Here is a 14671-nt window from a genome sequence, read left to right on the forward strand (position 1 = left end):
AGAGACTGCAAATTGTGTTTGTATAACCATAACAAAATAAATATTATTCTAACAAAAATTACAACAGAACCATATTGGAAGAAGTTGGCAAACTGAGGGGAAGGGGATAAAAAGAGAGAGGCAGAGAAGAGACAGAATGTGAGAATGTAACTGAGGTGGAAGGTGAGAGGACTGAATTCTCATCTTCCTTGTGGCAGTTAATAAAACATTGCTCAATACTAAAACAAAAACAACAAATAAATAAAAAATAAATATCATGTTACCCGGAGAAAAATAATCAACGAATCAGTTAAAAAAGTAGAAATTTTAAAAAGTACACGTATAAATACATGAACTGGCGTGAACATACTTTATATACAAAGATACGAAAAATTGTGCTCTATGTGTGTAAAAAGAATTGTAATGCATTACACTGTCGTGTATTTAAAAAAATAAAATCAATTAAATAAAAAGTAGAAATAGTTTCTCTCCAGGAAAAGCCAAGGGGAGTGTGTGGGAGGGGTGGCTGGCCGCCAGGCATCCCTCCAGCCTGCCCTGGTCCTCTGTGGCAGGCTTCCCAGCTGTGCACAGAGGCGACAGGTAGTTAAGTGCCTTCAATGAAACACTAATGCCCAGGATTCTTGATTTTTAAACTATTACAAAATGACAACATTTGGGGTGTGGTTGTGGCTAAGTGGTAAAGAGTGCTTGCCTAGCATGTGTGAGGTGCTGTGTTCAATCCTCAGCACCACATAAATAAATAATAATAATAAATAAAATACAGGTATTGTGTCCATTTGTAATTAAAAATATTTTTTAAATGACAGCATTCATTTTGGAGCACATTATGATGCTATTTTTTTGTGGTAGCAATTCTGACTTAAATAATGATATCAGTAACACATTATTATAAATAAAAATGCCACATATCTACTATGGACCTACCTGGGCATTTTTCCTCTTTTACTTCACTATTTTAAATTAATTTGTTCTGTCCTCATATTCTGGCCTTTGCTATTATTTTCTCATGCAAACATTTCTCCCTAAATTAGGGAAATTTTGCTTCCTTATTATGGCCAACTTGTTGTGTGTCTTGTGGTAATGAGTTGCACCGATTTAGAACAGAAGAGTTCCTTCATCTATGTTTGATTTCACTCACACTTCAAAGAGCATCCTTCTTATTCAAGTATCCACATAGCACCTGTCACACTTTTCATAACTATTCTTAATTGCCTCTTAGGTTAAGAGCCAATTAATTGTAGATCATTAAAAAAAAATTCATAAACAGGATTAAAAATAGAAAAAAGCATGTTCTAAATATATAATTTCAGGTTTTGGTAAATTCAGGTTGATTTATTTTTCAACAATTATTATATGGCCAGATATGTTCAAAACATTCATCTTTATTCCATAAAGATAAAAAAATAGACTGAATTACAAGCATACTATCCTTTTGTTTATGAAAAGATAGTATATTAAAGCAGCTAGACAGGAAGGAGCAGATGAAGATACTGTTTATTGTGTTCAAGTGGAAGCATCACACTTGATCAAGGAAGTATTCTTCCCTTAATTTCCTGAACTTTTTATACTGGTAATACAAGTGATTTCTGAATCATAGAATATGGTTTTTAACAAATGCTGAAATAAATCTGCTCTATTTCCTTAATAATGTAAAAAAAACCAATGGTACCACCAATAAATAGATACCACCTTAAAAATGCTTTAAAAAATCATTCCGTTTCCTTAACATCATAAGAAAAAAACTATTTTTGTTTAAACTTACTAATTTTACAAGCTCCATACTCTCTTTACGTAGAATTTTAATTTCCCAGATGACATTCGAGTGATGTGGAAAAACAGAGCCCTTGTCATTCCACATGAGGTGTAACGTAGATGTTGAAAAATCAGCAGACAAACTCAAGATCTCGGGAGTGTCTGGAACTAAGGCTTTAAAAAAAGGGAAACAGAAGAGAAAACTGAATAAATAACCAATGATTTTTAATATTATACTTCTATTAATCAACAATTTTTAATTATATTCCTCCTAGATAAAAAGTAATCAAGAATTAAAAATTTGTGGAGGTCAGTGGTAGAGTGCCTGCCTTTCATGAGGGAGACTCTGGGTTCCAGGCCCAGCACCATTTAAAAAAAAAAAAACAGATAAATAGATCAAGAAATGTGGTGTATATACACAATGGAATATTTCTCAGCCTTAAAGAAGAAAGAAAGGATGGCATTTATCAGGGATGGAACTGGAGACTACCATGCTAAGTGAAATATGCCAATCCCCCAAAACCAAAGGCTGAATATTCTCTGACATGTGGATAGTAACACATGTAAGGTGGAGAGGGAGAGAAGAGTTCATTAGATTAGACTAAGGGGAATGAAGGAAAGGGAGAAGATATGGGAATAGGAAAGACAGTAGATGAATCAGACATAACTTTCCTGTGTTTTTATATGAAAATATGACCAGTGTAACTCCACATCATGTACAACCACAAGAATGGGATCCTAATTAGAATAAGTTATACTCTGTGTATGTATAATATGTCAAAATACTCTCTACTAACATGTATATCTAAAAGGAATAAATAAAAAAGTATATATTTAAAAAAAAAGTCCTTCCTTTGTGTGGCAGTAGATAAGGCCTAAGAAGAGACAAAATATAGGGAGCTCACTTTGAGAAAGCTCTCTGCATGTTTTCTCGCTGTCTTCTCACTCATCTTCCAGGGTCAGAGTCCACCGTGTAGGGGATGCTCACAGAATTTGATGAGCCATTCCCAGACATGGATATCACTCAATAGCAGGAAGACTGGCACAATGACCAAGGCACTGAGATAAGCAGGCAATGGGTTACAGTGCAGAAGCGCAGGGCGTGGGTTGGCCAAATAAAAGAAAGGTTGGTGCTTTAGCAATTATATGCCACATTCTGCCAGGGCCTGAGACAAGAGTGATATGGTAGTCCATGAGGAGGCCATTGGAGAAATCTGGCTAGAGTAACAGACCTATTGGTTACAGTGACAAATATGGAAACAAAAGGAAAAAATCTGTTGGGCATTTCAAAGAAATGCTTGGATCATAGAAATGAAGATTTGCTCTAATAAGAAAAAGAAATAATCAAGATTTCACTCAAGGTTCCAAGAAAGACAAAAGGAATCAGGAACTATTGTGAAGAAACACAGAAGACCAGCTATGGCTGACAAAGTGTCCAGGAAGAAGAGGCATGGGCAGAGAACTCTGCAAACGCTGGGGCTAGAAGAGTAGACTCAGAAACACAAACACACAGACATGTAACAACCAGAGCTCAACATAGGGGCTGCTGATAGACAATTATACCTTCAAGGAACCAGACACACCCACAAGGACACATAGGAGATGATCTAGAAGCAAAGGAAACCAGAGAAAATCTAGGATCACTGAGCCAAAAAGACACAGGTAGGCCAAATAAAAGTTCACACTGGAGGACCAGAGCAAAGAGCCACAAGCTCTCTGCTCAATTGCAGAAGGTAAAGAGACAGTGTGCTCAAGACCTGGGGTGTGCATCATGTGCTGAAAAGAGATAGTAGAAAGAGTAATGCATCTGGAAAATCTTCACATTTTCCTACTCTTAAGGAATGGGTAATTATGGAAACTTCTGGATCAGTGGAAAACAAGATATGAGTGTGTCCTGTGCCATGAAATGCAGGCTGTCAGATGTGAGCAGCAGAGAGTCTTAGGTTCTCTTGCACGTTTCTTCCTCAAACGACAGTAAGATGAAAGTACACTGGAAGAAACCCAGAGGTGTGTCCTTTCTTACCTCACTTTAGTCATTCCCTGTGAAGTTCAAGGGCCAATAAATAGTCACTGCAAGTGCCAAACTGCAGGAGAGTACATGGTTAGGGTAGCTCAGTGTGGTGAATACTAAATATACAAATCATTATAAATTAATCAGTCCTGGAACTTAAAAATAAGTTTACTAAATTTTGCATTACAGGGTGCTCTACACTGGATCTGTATTAAATGTGTACGGCTCTACAAGACCTACAACATGTGACTTTAAAGTCTAAACTATACAACAAAGTCAATAGTGGGGGTGCTTTGTAGGAGAAGCTTGAAGTGGGAAGGTGTCTGAAAAGTGTGCAGGGAGAAGCAAGAAGTTTAACTTAGTGCCAGATGAGGGAAAGTTCAGGTGCCAGCATGACCAGAGAACAAGAGGCTTGCAGGAGCGCACTCTTCTTCCAGAGGCTAGAGACATCACAATGCAGTGACTTAAATAGTATGAAACATGCGATTATTATTTAGCTGAGGCAAGGCTAATCCATTAAAATGCTTCCCTCCGGGCTGGGGTTGCAGCTTAGTGGTAAAAGAGCACTTGCCTCACGTGTAAGGTCCTGAGTTTGATCCTCAGCACCACATAAAAATAAATAAATAAATAAATAAAGATATTTTGTCTGTCTATAGCTTAAAAAAATTATTTTAAAAATGCTCCCCTCCCTAAAAAGTCCACATAACTTACACTTTAGTAGAGTAAGGGAGGCTTCAAAACACAAGTCATATTCAATATTTCAAGCTAAATGGTAACAGCCATGATTACAAATGGAAGAATTTAAAATCCCACTATTCCTTTCCTTTTTTCATAGCAGACATGGAAGTTTCCCCTAAGCTCCCAATGAATTGTCATCTGCATTTCTGTAGAGCTAAAATAGGCATTTGATGACAATTTTTACTTGTTTTCTAGAAACTCAGAACTTTTATACAGAAAGAAATTTAATGAAAGTCTTATTTATTGTTAAAAGCTAGAACAGCTTACTTACAACCTACATGGTCTGTCTTCCTTAGAACATCAGGAGACAAGAGTCTTCCTAGATTTTTTTTTTTAGGATCCACATTTATCCTGCTCAGAGTGACCCAAATTTTCAGATTATTTTAAGAAAAGCGACACCAGAAGTCTTACAAAGTCTTTTTTATCCTTTCCCTTGGGAAATACAAAATTTATTCTATGTATATGAGTGTTCATAAAACCTTGCTTGCTTAGTAAGCAAACTTTTGAAACCATCTTCACACCTGGAGAAAACTTAATTTCTCATGCTTTCATTTAGCAGCAAATAATCTAGATCCTCTAATGACCAGCTACATGACCATTTCTAGAAAACAAGTTAAAATTGTCATCACATTCAACAGGTGCTCAAAGTTTTGCTGATGCACGGCTATTGTCTGAACTCCCCTCCAAACTCTTGAAACTTAACCCCCAAGGGGAAAGGTGCTATGAGGAGGGGCCTCTGGGAAGTGAAAGCCACAAGGGCTCTGCCTTTGCCTTATAAGAAAGGCCCAAGGGAGCTTGTTCACCCCTTCCCACGCCATCTATAAGGAACATGTCCTCACCAGACACCAAATCTACAAATACCTTGATCTTGAGCATCCCAGAAGCCGGATCTATAAAGAAATTTCTGACGTTCACACATTATCTGGTCTAAGGTATTTTGTTACATCAGGCCAAACAGACCAAGACACGCATCTACTTCTCCAGCTTATGTTTGTCTAATTTGCTTTTAAATTTTCTTATCCCAATACCATTATTCTAACTATCATTGGGCCCATTATTATTATTATTTATTAAATTATTATTATTTATTAAAGTGCCACTAATAAATTACATGATATGTAAGAAACAATGAACTACCGATCGACTGTGTCACCTATAACCTGTCTTGATTTACTTTTTTAACCTTTTCTAATTACCACTACCACCATCAAGAGGCTTCCAAGATGAGGACTTTGGTTACTTCTGAAATAACCACAATCTGGATTATTTAAATTTTTTAAATCCTAGGGATTTTTAAAAAATCTAGAGTAGACAGGTTCCTCATACTTGACTACAAAATAATTTCAGATGGATGAAAGATTTAAATCAAACATGTCAGCAAAACCCAAAACCCCCAAATAGCAAACAATCCTACCATATTAAAAAGGAAAACTTATGGTATGAAAAACATCATATTTTTAAAATTTTTAAATCAGAAAAAAATCTGCAGCAAATACGGCAATTAACAAATAATACAGGGAGAGCTCTGTGAACTAGTGAGGAAAATGGTGACAAATGCTACGGAAAAGTTGTAACTGACAGTTCAGAAAACAATATAACCGACAAATTCTTTTTTAGTTAATCACAGAATCAAAGAAACAACAGTGATATAATTTGGGGTCACTAGATTAGATTGGCAAAAATAAATGAGGTGAATATTACCCAGCCCTGCTAAGGATGTGGGGAAACAGGCATACTTCTAAGTTTGTGGGAATGCAAAGAAGTATAATGTTTTTGGAACAATCTGACAAAGACTATCAAGAGTCTTACAAAAGGGGCTATCTTTAATCCAGCATTCCTGATCCTAGTAAATCAGACAAATTCACAAACATACACACACAAAAGATGTTCACTGAAACTCATGGTAGAGCACTCGCCTAATATGCGTGAGGCACTGGGTTCAATCCTCAGCACCACATAAAAATAAACAAAGATGTTGTGTTCATCACTAAAAATAATATTTTTAAAAAACATTAGTAATAACACTAATAAACCGGAAACAAAAATCAATGTTGATAACAGAGCTCTTTAAGTAATTATGCCACGTCCATCTGATGGAACACTATGCAGGCATTAACAACAACATGGGTTTACAGAAATAACTCGGAACTCTATTAAATGTCTATGTTAAGCAGACTATAAATCAATACAAACCTGTTACATGTACACGCACAGAAAATGTATTTAAGTGTTAAAAGTGTTTCTCTGGGTATTGAGGTCATGGCTGACCTACCGAAAATATTCCCAACTGTTGAAAGAAAATAATACATGATTCATCTCTCTTACCTTAAGGGATGGCTTAAGTGGCACTTTATGTGGACAACACTTCAACCAGAAAACAGGAAAGACTCTAAGTACTTGGACAGCATATTTGTTCTTATTCTTTCAAAACCTATGCTCTCTCTGACATAGATCATTCCATACATACATCCATTCCACAATACTAGACGAATCACCAAACTGTTTTCTTTCTCACTTCAACGTCAGTCAACCTTACAAGACTCATCACAGTACCATTAAAAGACTCCTTGGAATATCATGATGCTGCTCATGATGCTGCTGTTCCACCACAGCTGTCAGGACCTGCCAAACCCACTTGCCCCCATTAAGAGACAAGAATACTCAGGATTTTAAAGTCTGTTGCACAGCAAACTGTCCATCTCTCTCAGCCTGAATTTATTTTGCAAACGGGGATGTCTTTAATCCAGCATTCCTGATCCTAGTACCAATCTGCTGGTAGCATATGTCCGAGACACTGAATCAATAAGCTTGTAACAAATGCCTGCTTCCAGACAGCAGTCTTGGTATAGAAGACAAAGTCCCTATCCTCATGGACCCTATTTCCTTGTAGAGGAGACACATGATAAATACCTAATTACACAATGGAATATTAACTGAACTGAGAAAAAACACCACAAAGAAGCACAGCCTGCCCAAGGATATGCGAAGAAAGGAATGGAGTCTCCAGTGGGATGGTCTAAGATGAGTCTAGAGCAAGGTGCATTTGAGACATGTCAGGGGATGTATAGGAATCAAGAGCAAAGGAAGCCAAGGAAAAGGTACTGCACTGAGGGAAGGACCTTCAGTTCTGGGGTCTACTCTGTTGGACTAGAAGGTAAGTATGCTTCCTTCCTGATCCTAGCTGTGCTCTATAATTCTCAGCAAGGTTGCTGCACAAGTCAAAGTATTAGCCTAAGAAATGAAATTTGCAGAACCAAAAAGTGTTTGTCAATGACAAAGCACCACAGTACCAACAAAGGTCCCATTCTACTTTAAAATCAATCTTCTTTTCAAATACTTACAAACATTTTTTTCATTTAATATGAATTTGCTCATAGAACTCTGCAGATCATGTAGAGAATTTATTTTTATTTCATGATCACCAGGTGAAAGAGCTGAGATTCTAATGTTTGTTTTCTCTAATCGATAACAAGAACGGGGCCTGCAATAAAAGAAACATTTTTAATTAGATTTAATTAGTAGTTCCATTTTCAAAAAAACAGTGAAAAATACCTTATGTTCTTTGGTGTTCAAATATACTTGATTGTGCCACATTTTAATACTGAAAAATGAGGGATTAATAGCAATTTTATCAGGAAAAATAACCAGGCTGCACCAGAAAGTGCAGTGAATAAGCACAGATGACTTCTTCAAATCTCACCCTGACCTGCCTCCTGGGGCCTCACCTACTGCATGCTCTACCCTCTTAAGCACCCAGCCCTTGAGACCAGACCAGCCGGTACCACCTTCGAAGACTGAGCGCAACAGAGGTCAACGAATGAAGTAAAACTGCCCACCTCACCTGCCCACTCCTCAGGCCTGGCTTCTGGGTTGCTTTGAACAAGACTTCCTCATTGGTGCTGCCTTCAAAATGCTTTCAGTGCCCCCGATATTCCTTGGGGGTCCCCCTTCCATGACCTTCACATCCTCAGGTAACTTCCGTTGGCACAGAACCCACACAGCAGTCACTATCTGTTTACTGTGAGCTCACAGGGAGCCAGAACTGAACCTCTCAGCATGCTATTTACTGAACTATTCAGGATTTCCCTTTCCTGGACTCACAGGACTGTCATCTCTGACTCTGCAGTAAGGCCATGTGGCTTTATTTGGCCAGAGAAGCCTGGTGAAATTCACATCTGTCATTTCTAGAAGAAAGCTTTAAAAGTTAGGCCTTGTCCCCTCTGTTCCCCCATCACCAACCTGGGGTTCTTAGAAAGAATCTCAGGGTAGACATCCCAGCCCATACCCAGTAGAAATAAAACACAGCAGAAAATAATAACTCTGTATTTTCCTGAGGAATTAAGAATTGCAAGTTGTATCTGCAACATAATTTAGCTCATTTTGATTGGTGAATTACTCCAAAGCTTAGCAGAATGCTCAACAAATACACACAAAATGGGGAAAACCTTGATTGTATTTAAATACACATTTACATCCATTTATAGGAGAACTACTCATTAGCAAAGTGAGACTAGAGAAGGCTTGTTGGAACTCCATTGGCACTGTTAACAACTCAGAATCCTGCTGGGATTATGTGGGTACCCCACGGGCCTCATTCCAAGCACAAGAGCCCATCTACTCTAACATTACTTAAGAGGGTAATATGGTATAACAGAGCCTGCCTCCACTTCCCATGGTCCACCTCTCCCTTTTCCTCAGTAACCCATACCCAGTGTTTATTGGGATGCTGCCATTCAGCTAGGAGAGCTACTTCCTAGCCTCCTGGAGAACTCAGCCATCTGACTGGGTTCTGGCCAATGAGATGTAGGCAGAGGTACTCTGTGGGACTTGTTGTAAGTCTCTTCAAGAATTATGTGCTCCTTATTCTTGCATGCTTCTTGGAATAAGACACAGGTTGCTCCTAAAGCATCACCTTGAACCGTGAGTTCCATAAACCAGACAGCAAAGTGGCACAGCAAAGAGGGATTGAGTTTCAATGGCCACAAACAACTATGCCAGTTCTACACTGTACGCATTTTTCACAAGAGTAACTGCTAGTGTATTGAGCCACTATGACTGACATTTTCTATTAGGCACAAACTTAAACCTGTATAGCTAGACACTGGTTTGGGGTAGACTAGTAAGACTTCCCATAGCAGATCATCACACGGCAGATATGCTCCATAATTGCTATTGATTTAAGAAAAGAATCCAACTTTTGGCTAGAAGGGTTTGTTTCTATCTTTATCAACATCAGATTCAAAATTTTTAAGAAACTTCATTTAAATATCATTTAAAAATACCCAGAATGAAACTTGTATGTTCTAAAATGAAAGATGAAGAACTGGTAAGTTGTACTTATAAATTAATCTAAGTATTTCCATTACCTGTCTTCAATGCAAACTTCATAAACAGTACCATGGCCGGCTCCAAGGGGTGCTTTCCAAGAACAGTCCCACTCTTGCAAATTGTTAGTTACACACTTCAAATCACGAAGTGCCCCTGGAGAAGGAGAAAAACGACACATGCACATGGGTACACACAACACAGAACATGCTTAGTAACTCAGCTACATTGAGTTACTGTCAATTTTAAACTCAAGCAAATGGGTTTGCAGAAGGCACATGTTCTCTGTAAGGGACAACTGTGCAGACGTGGGTGGGCACAGGTTTCAGGTTTCTTTTGAAGCTTTGGTGAAAAAAAAATGGGAACACTAAAAGATAATACAAGTGGACCAACTTCTAGACAATTTGGGGGTTAGATCAATATCAAAAATTCTACTTCCAGGAAATTATGAGAAATTGAGGAAGCAACTGAATACAGTGTAGATTCGATGCTGGGACCAAGAGATGGACTGGGGGCATTCTAGTACTCCTTGAATGTCCAAAAACCACACTGAAAAAAATAAAATAAAATCTTGGTAAAAACGACGTGGCTCCCAAGTCCACAGATGCAGCACCTAAACATCTGGACCCGGCTACTTCACTGGTACCAGATGGCCATCCTCTCCAGGAACCCCACAACCAATCTTCAGATGGTGGCAAAGAATGTTAATTTTAAACAGTAATGAAATCATATGAGCCTCTGAAAAATCCTTTTATGTACAGGTTTAATTAAACAACTGAAAAATAACAACTCAAGATTATAATCCTAAAAGCACCTACTCATATCTATACAATAACATTACATCATGGAATACGTGAACATTAAACGATGATAAAGATCACCCCATAGAAAAATGAAAAGAAAGGAAGAAGGTATGACAGAGAGAGAGAGAGGAAAAGGGAAGAAGGGGGAAGGGTATGTGTGGGAGGACTATACAGTAAAAAATGGTATTCCACCCCTGACTACAGAGTTCTCTCATAATTTTTTTTCTTGTTTTTATATGTACTTGGCATGACAGTCACTATAAAATAAATTATAAAGCTATATAAAACAAAAAACATATTAGAAGTGCTCACTTTAGAAATAAACAGTAATCATCATAATACAGTTATTTTATCAATGACCTTAGGGAAAAAGATCTCTGCTTAATTATGGGAATAATATAAAAATGAAGCTATGAGGCAGCAGGATAATAATGTTCTTCATAGAAACATGCTGGGTAATACCTATATAAACATTCTTTTTTTTTTTTTTTTTTTTTTTTTTTTTTTTTTTTGAGAAGGGTCTCACTAAGTTGCTTAGGCCCAAGGTGCTGAGGCTGGCCTTGAACATGTGATCCTCCTGCCTCAACCCCTTAAGTTACTGGGATTATAAGCATGTGCCACCAAGCCCAGCTACATCAACACTTTTAATATACTTCAACAGGATACCAATAACATATGAAATGTACTTACATTTCATTTTATAACATTCTTTAAAAAGTAAAATTAGGGAGAGAAGACAGAGCAGAGTTGGCAGGGTGGGACCAGGAGGGGCTGACAGCAGAGGCACCCGGGATGTTCCTGGGTGCTGGGCCTGTGCCTGCCTTGATGGAGCTAGTAGGTAATCACTGCACACACTGTCAAAACTCAAAGAACTGTGTCCTAAAAGAATGAATATTATTGCATCTAAATTATATTGTCATTTTTTAAATGAAAAAAGAATATTCTGATTTATCTTTCAGGGCCTTTTTAAAAATAAACTAAAAGTACATCAAAAAAATTACCAAAAAAAAAAAAAAATGGATTTTAGCCACTAAAAATCTAAGGGATCAACAAAGAAACAAGACTGCTTCATGGCCAAAATTTAAATTAAAATGCAGTTTGTTCATTCTCTAAAAGTCTAGTTTACTTACCCTTTTTCTGGCTATTTACTTCATTCATTAGATATAAAAGAATAAATGTGGATAAGAGCCACTGGAAACTTGAAGTCATCCTCATTCTTCTATTGTCCACCACCTGGGACAGATGTCTCCAACTCAAGTAAATATCCATGGTCCATGCAATCTAGCCCTGGATTAGGAGAGGAATTTCAAAAGGTTGTTCAGGTTGTTCCGAAACACCTCACATAGTACACACAAGCACTGCAAATGGCACTGACTGCACTTTGACAGCAGAGCAGACTCAGGCTGCCCTGGCCCCAGGAAACATCAACTGGATATACAGCTGTTGCTTCAGGCACACACCATAGGGTCAACTTCCACATGATGCGCATCCTGTTCAAGATTATAACTCAGCACATGTATATCAACTCTCAACTCCAATAGTATTAAAATAGAGAAAAGCAGTTCTTAAAATTGAATTTTTGACAATTTCAAATGATACACAGATTCACTGATTGTGTGATGCTAACCTCTATGCCTCAGTTTCCTCACTTGCAAAATGGGAATGACAACTATTTTCTAAGTTTGTTATGAGGACTGAGTAATTAAATATGTGTAGAACACTTGGAATCATGCCATTTACAAGGTCAGAGTTGTATGTTACTTTGCATATTGTGTGAGGCATAGAGAAAAGATAAAAAGCAAGGATGGTTAATAGATTTGGTGGCAAAACAACAACGGTCAGCTGGACAGTGCCATTTAAATCCACCCTGGGTGCATAAAGATCAGGGCAGTGAGATATGAGGTTGGAACATAAAGATTCAAAGATCCATTTACAGAAATCGAAAAACTTAATCCCCCCCCCCCCCACCCAAGGACAGCGAACACAGACTAGGTGCTTTCCATATGGAACATCCAGGAATTCCCCAGAGGAAAGCTGTTCCCACGCCTTTCTAGAGTGAAACCTGTCTGCTCACAAGTACTCCCAATGTACTGAAAACTTCTGTCTGACCTAATATTGCTTAATCTCATAACACAGAAAACCAAAGATGACAAAACATAGATGCAAAATCTAAAATACTAAAAAGAAACTCAGGAAAAACAGAATAACCAAAAGGAAAATAAAAATTACTCCCAGAAGAAAGAGAGATAATGCAGAAAATAGGAAAACTTAGAAGAACAAAGAAAATCAAGCTGGGTGTAGCAGCATGCTCCCGTAACCCATTAATCATGAGGTTGAAACAGGAGGACTGCAAATTTGAGGGCAGCCTGAGCAATTTATCATGATAGTACCTTGAAATTAAATAAATAACTATTCAGGATGTAGTTCAGTGATGAAACACTTATGAAGCCCTGGGTTCAATCTCCAGTACTGGGGGAAAAAGAAAAAAAAGGAGAACAAAACCTCTAAACAGTACACTCAGAGCAAACATGGCATAGCCATAAAAACAAGAAGAGCATGTGATGAAAAAGGAACAGTCAGACATAAAAAATTACTCTCAAATACATTGGCTTTTATTCAAAAAAGTTTAAATACAAGATGAAAAACATCAAACAAATGTTTTACTGAACAAATTGTCAAGAAAAAATGGTGAACATAAATAAAAATTTTGAGAATATTACTGAGAAGGGAAATGAGAAACAAAGACTTGATAAAGGAAATCAGATCTAACATCTAAATAAGTGGAACCCCATGAGAGAACTTCAAAAACATACTCCTTAGTGAAAGTAAATGAATGCTCCCCTTGTGCCTATCGTTAAGTACTGTCAAAAAGCCAGGAAATGAATCCCAAACAGTTTAAGTAATTATGACATACAAGCACACATTTTGAAAATGTCTAGTTATTTTCTGTGAATGAAAAACTTCCTAGTCAAGTCCAGTGCCACCAAGCTTACTTATTAGAATGAAAATATATTCATGGAATGTCTAAAACACCAATTTGCTGAAGTTATATAACTACACAGCTGTACAGGAATAACTTACTAAAGGAGCACAAACAACCCCTAAAACTCAAACCCTGACTAAAGTAATCATGAACTATGCTCACTGACAGGTTAAACATTATCTTGAAATGAAACAAAACCTTACTACAAATTCACAGTTATTCTGGAAAGAGATGCCTGCCCTATTGCAATGCCAGGAAGAAGTGGCATGAGGGGGCAGAGAGAGGCAGTGAGGAAGCACTCAGGACCAGGTGCTGCCAGGCTTAGACTCTAATCTTGGCTCCATTACTAATTAGCAGAATGACTGGGGGTAAATCACTTAATCCCTCCGGGCCTGAGCCTGAGGCACTGCAGCACAGAGGAAGCTCTACTCAGGATCCACATAGGAGACTTCCCAAAGTTAAGATGTAATATTCCACACTCCCACTGGTAGGCTACAAGCTTGCAAATGGCGACTGGCTAGCCAGCAGTGACCACCCACAAGGAGCCTCCCAGGAAGTCTGGGAGCAGCATTAGGATGGGGTGCTTAGCAATAGAGGTACCAATGGCAGTGTCACCAAAATCTGCTCAACTTAGAATAGGCAGGGTAATAAAGAAGACTTCTTTTATGAGAACATTGACTTACAAAATTTTGAGCAAGTAATTGGGGGAAAATAGTATTATGCTTATGATAGATCTGGCTTACCTACCAAGGTAAACTTGCAAATGGACTTATTTGAGGGTCAGAACAATATATGAACAAAATCTTCCAATGTACTTTCAGGGAGAAAAAAAAGAAAAAGAAAAATTATGCTTGGGCTGGGGTTGTGGCTCAGTGGTAGAGTGCTCGCCTGGCATGCATTAGGCACTGGGTTCGATCCTCAGCACCACATAGAAATAAAATAAAGACACTGTGTACACCAATATCTTAAAAAAAAAAAAAAAGGCTTGGGAAACAGCTTACTTCTGATAGAAACACAATCAGAATTTACTTTTACTCCCACTAATGCTTTATTCCTTAG

General features: G+C 37.8%; 1 protein-coding gene across 2 annotated transcripts in view; it reads right to left on the reverse strand.

The window, feature by feature from the left end:
• Window positions 1–14671, reverse strand: part of Lifr (LIF receptor subunit alpha) — a 71116-nt gene that overhangs the window by 32663 nt on the left and 23782 nt on the right. The window contains exons 2-5 of one of the 2 annotated variants that reach the window (XM_027936297.2): window positions 11760–11916; window positions 9868–9982; window positions 7843–7982; window positions 1763–1926 (exon numbers count right to left, since the gene is read on the reverse strand). In XM_027936297.2, the coding sequence (XP_027792098.2) occupies window positions 1763–1926; window positions 7843–7982; window positions 9868–9982; window positions 11760–11898 (558 nt within the window). In that variant the 5' untranslated portion in view covers window positions 11899–11916. Of the gene's footprint in view, window positions 1–1762; window positions 1927–7842; window positions 7983–9867; window positions 9983–11759; window positions 11917–14671 lie in introns of those variants that run through there. The other variant, XM_071612683.1, reaches the window with a different exon arrangement.

This window comes from Marmota flaviventris, chromosome 5 (genome assembly GCF_047511675.1).
Source record: "Marmota flaviventris isolate mMarFla1 chromosome 5, mMarFla1.hap1, whole genome shotgun sequence".
Lineage (NCBI taxonomy): Eukaryota > Metazoa > Chordata > Mammalia > Rodentia > Sciuridae > Marmota > Marmota flaviventris.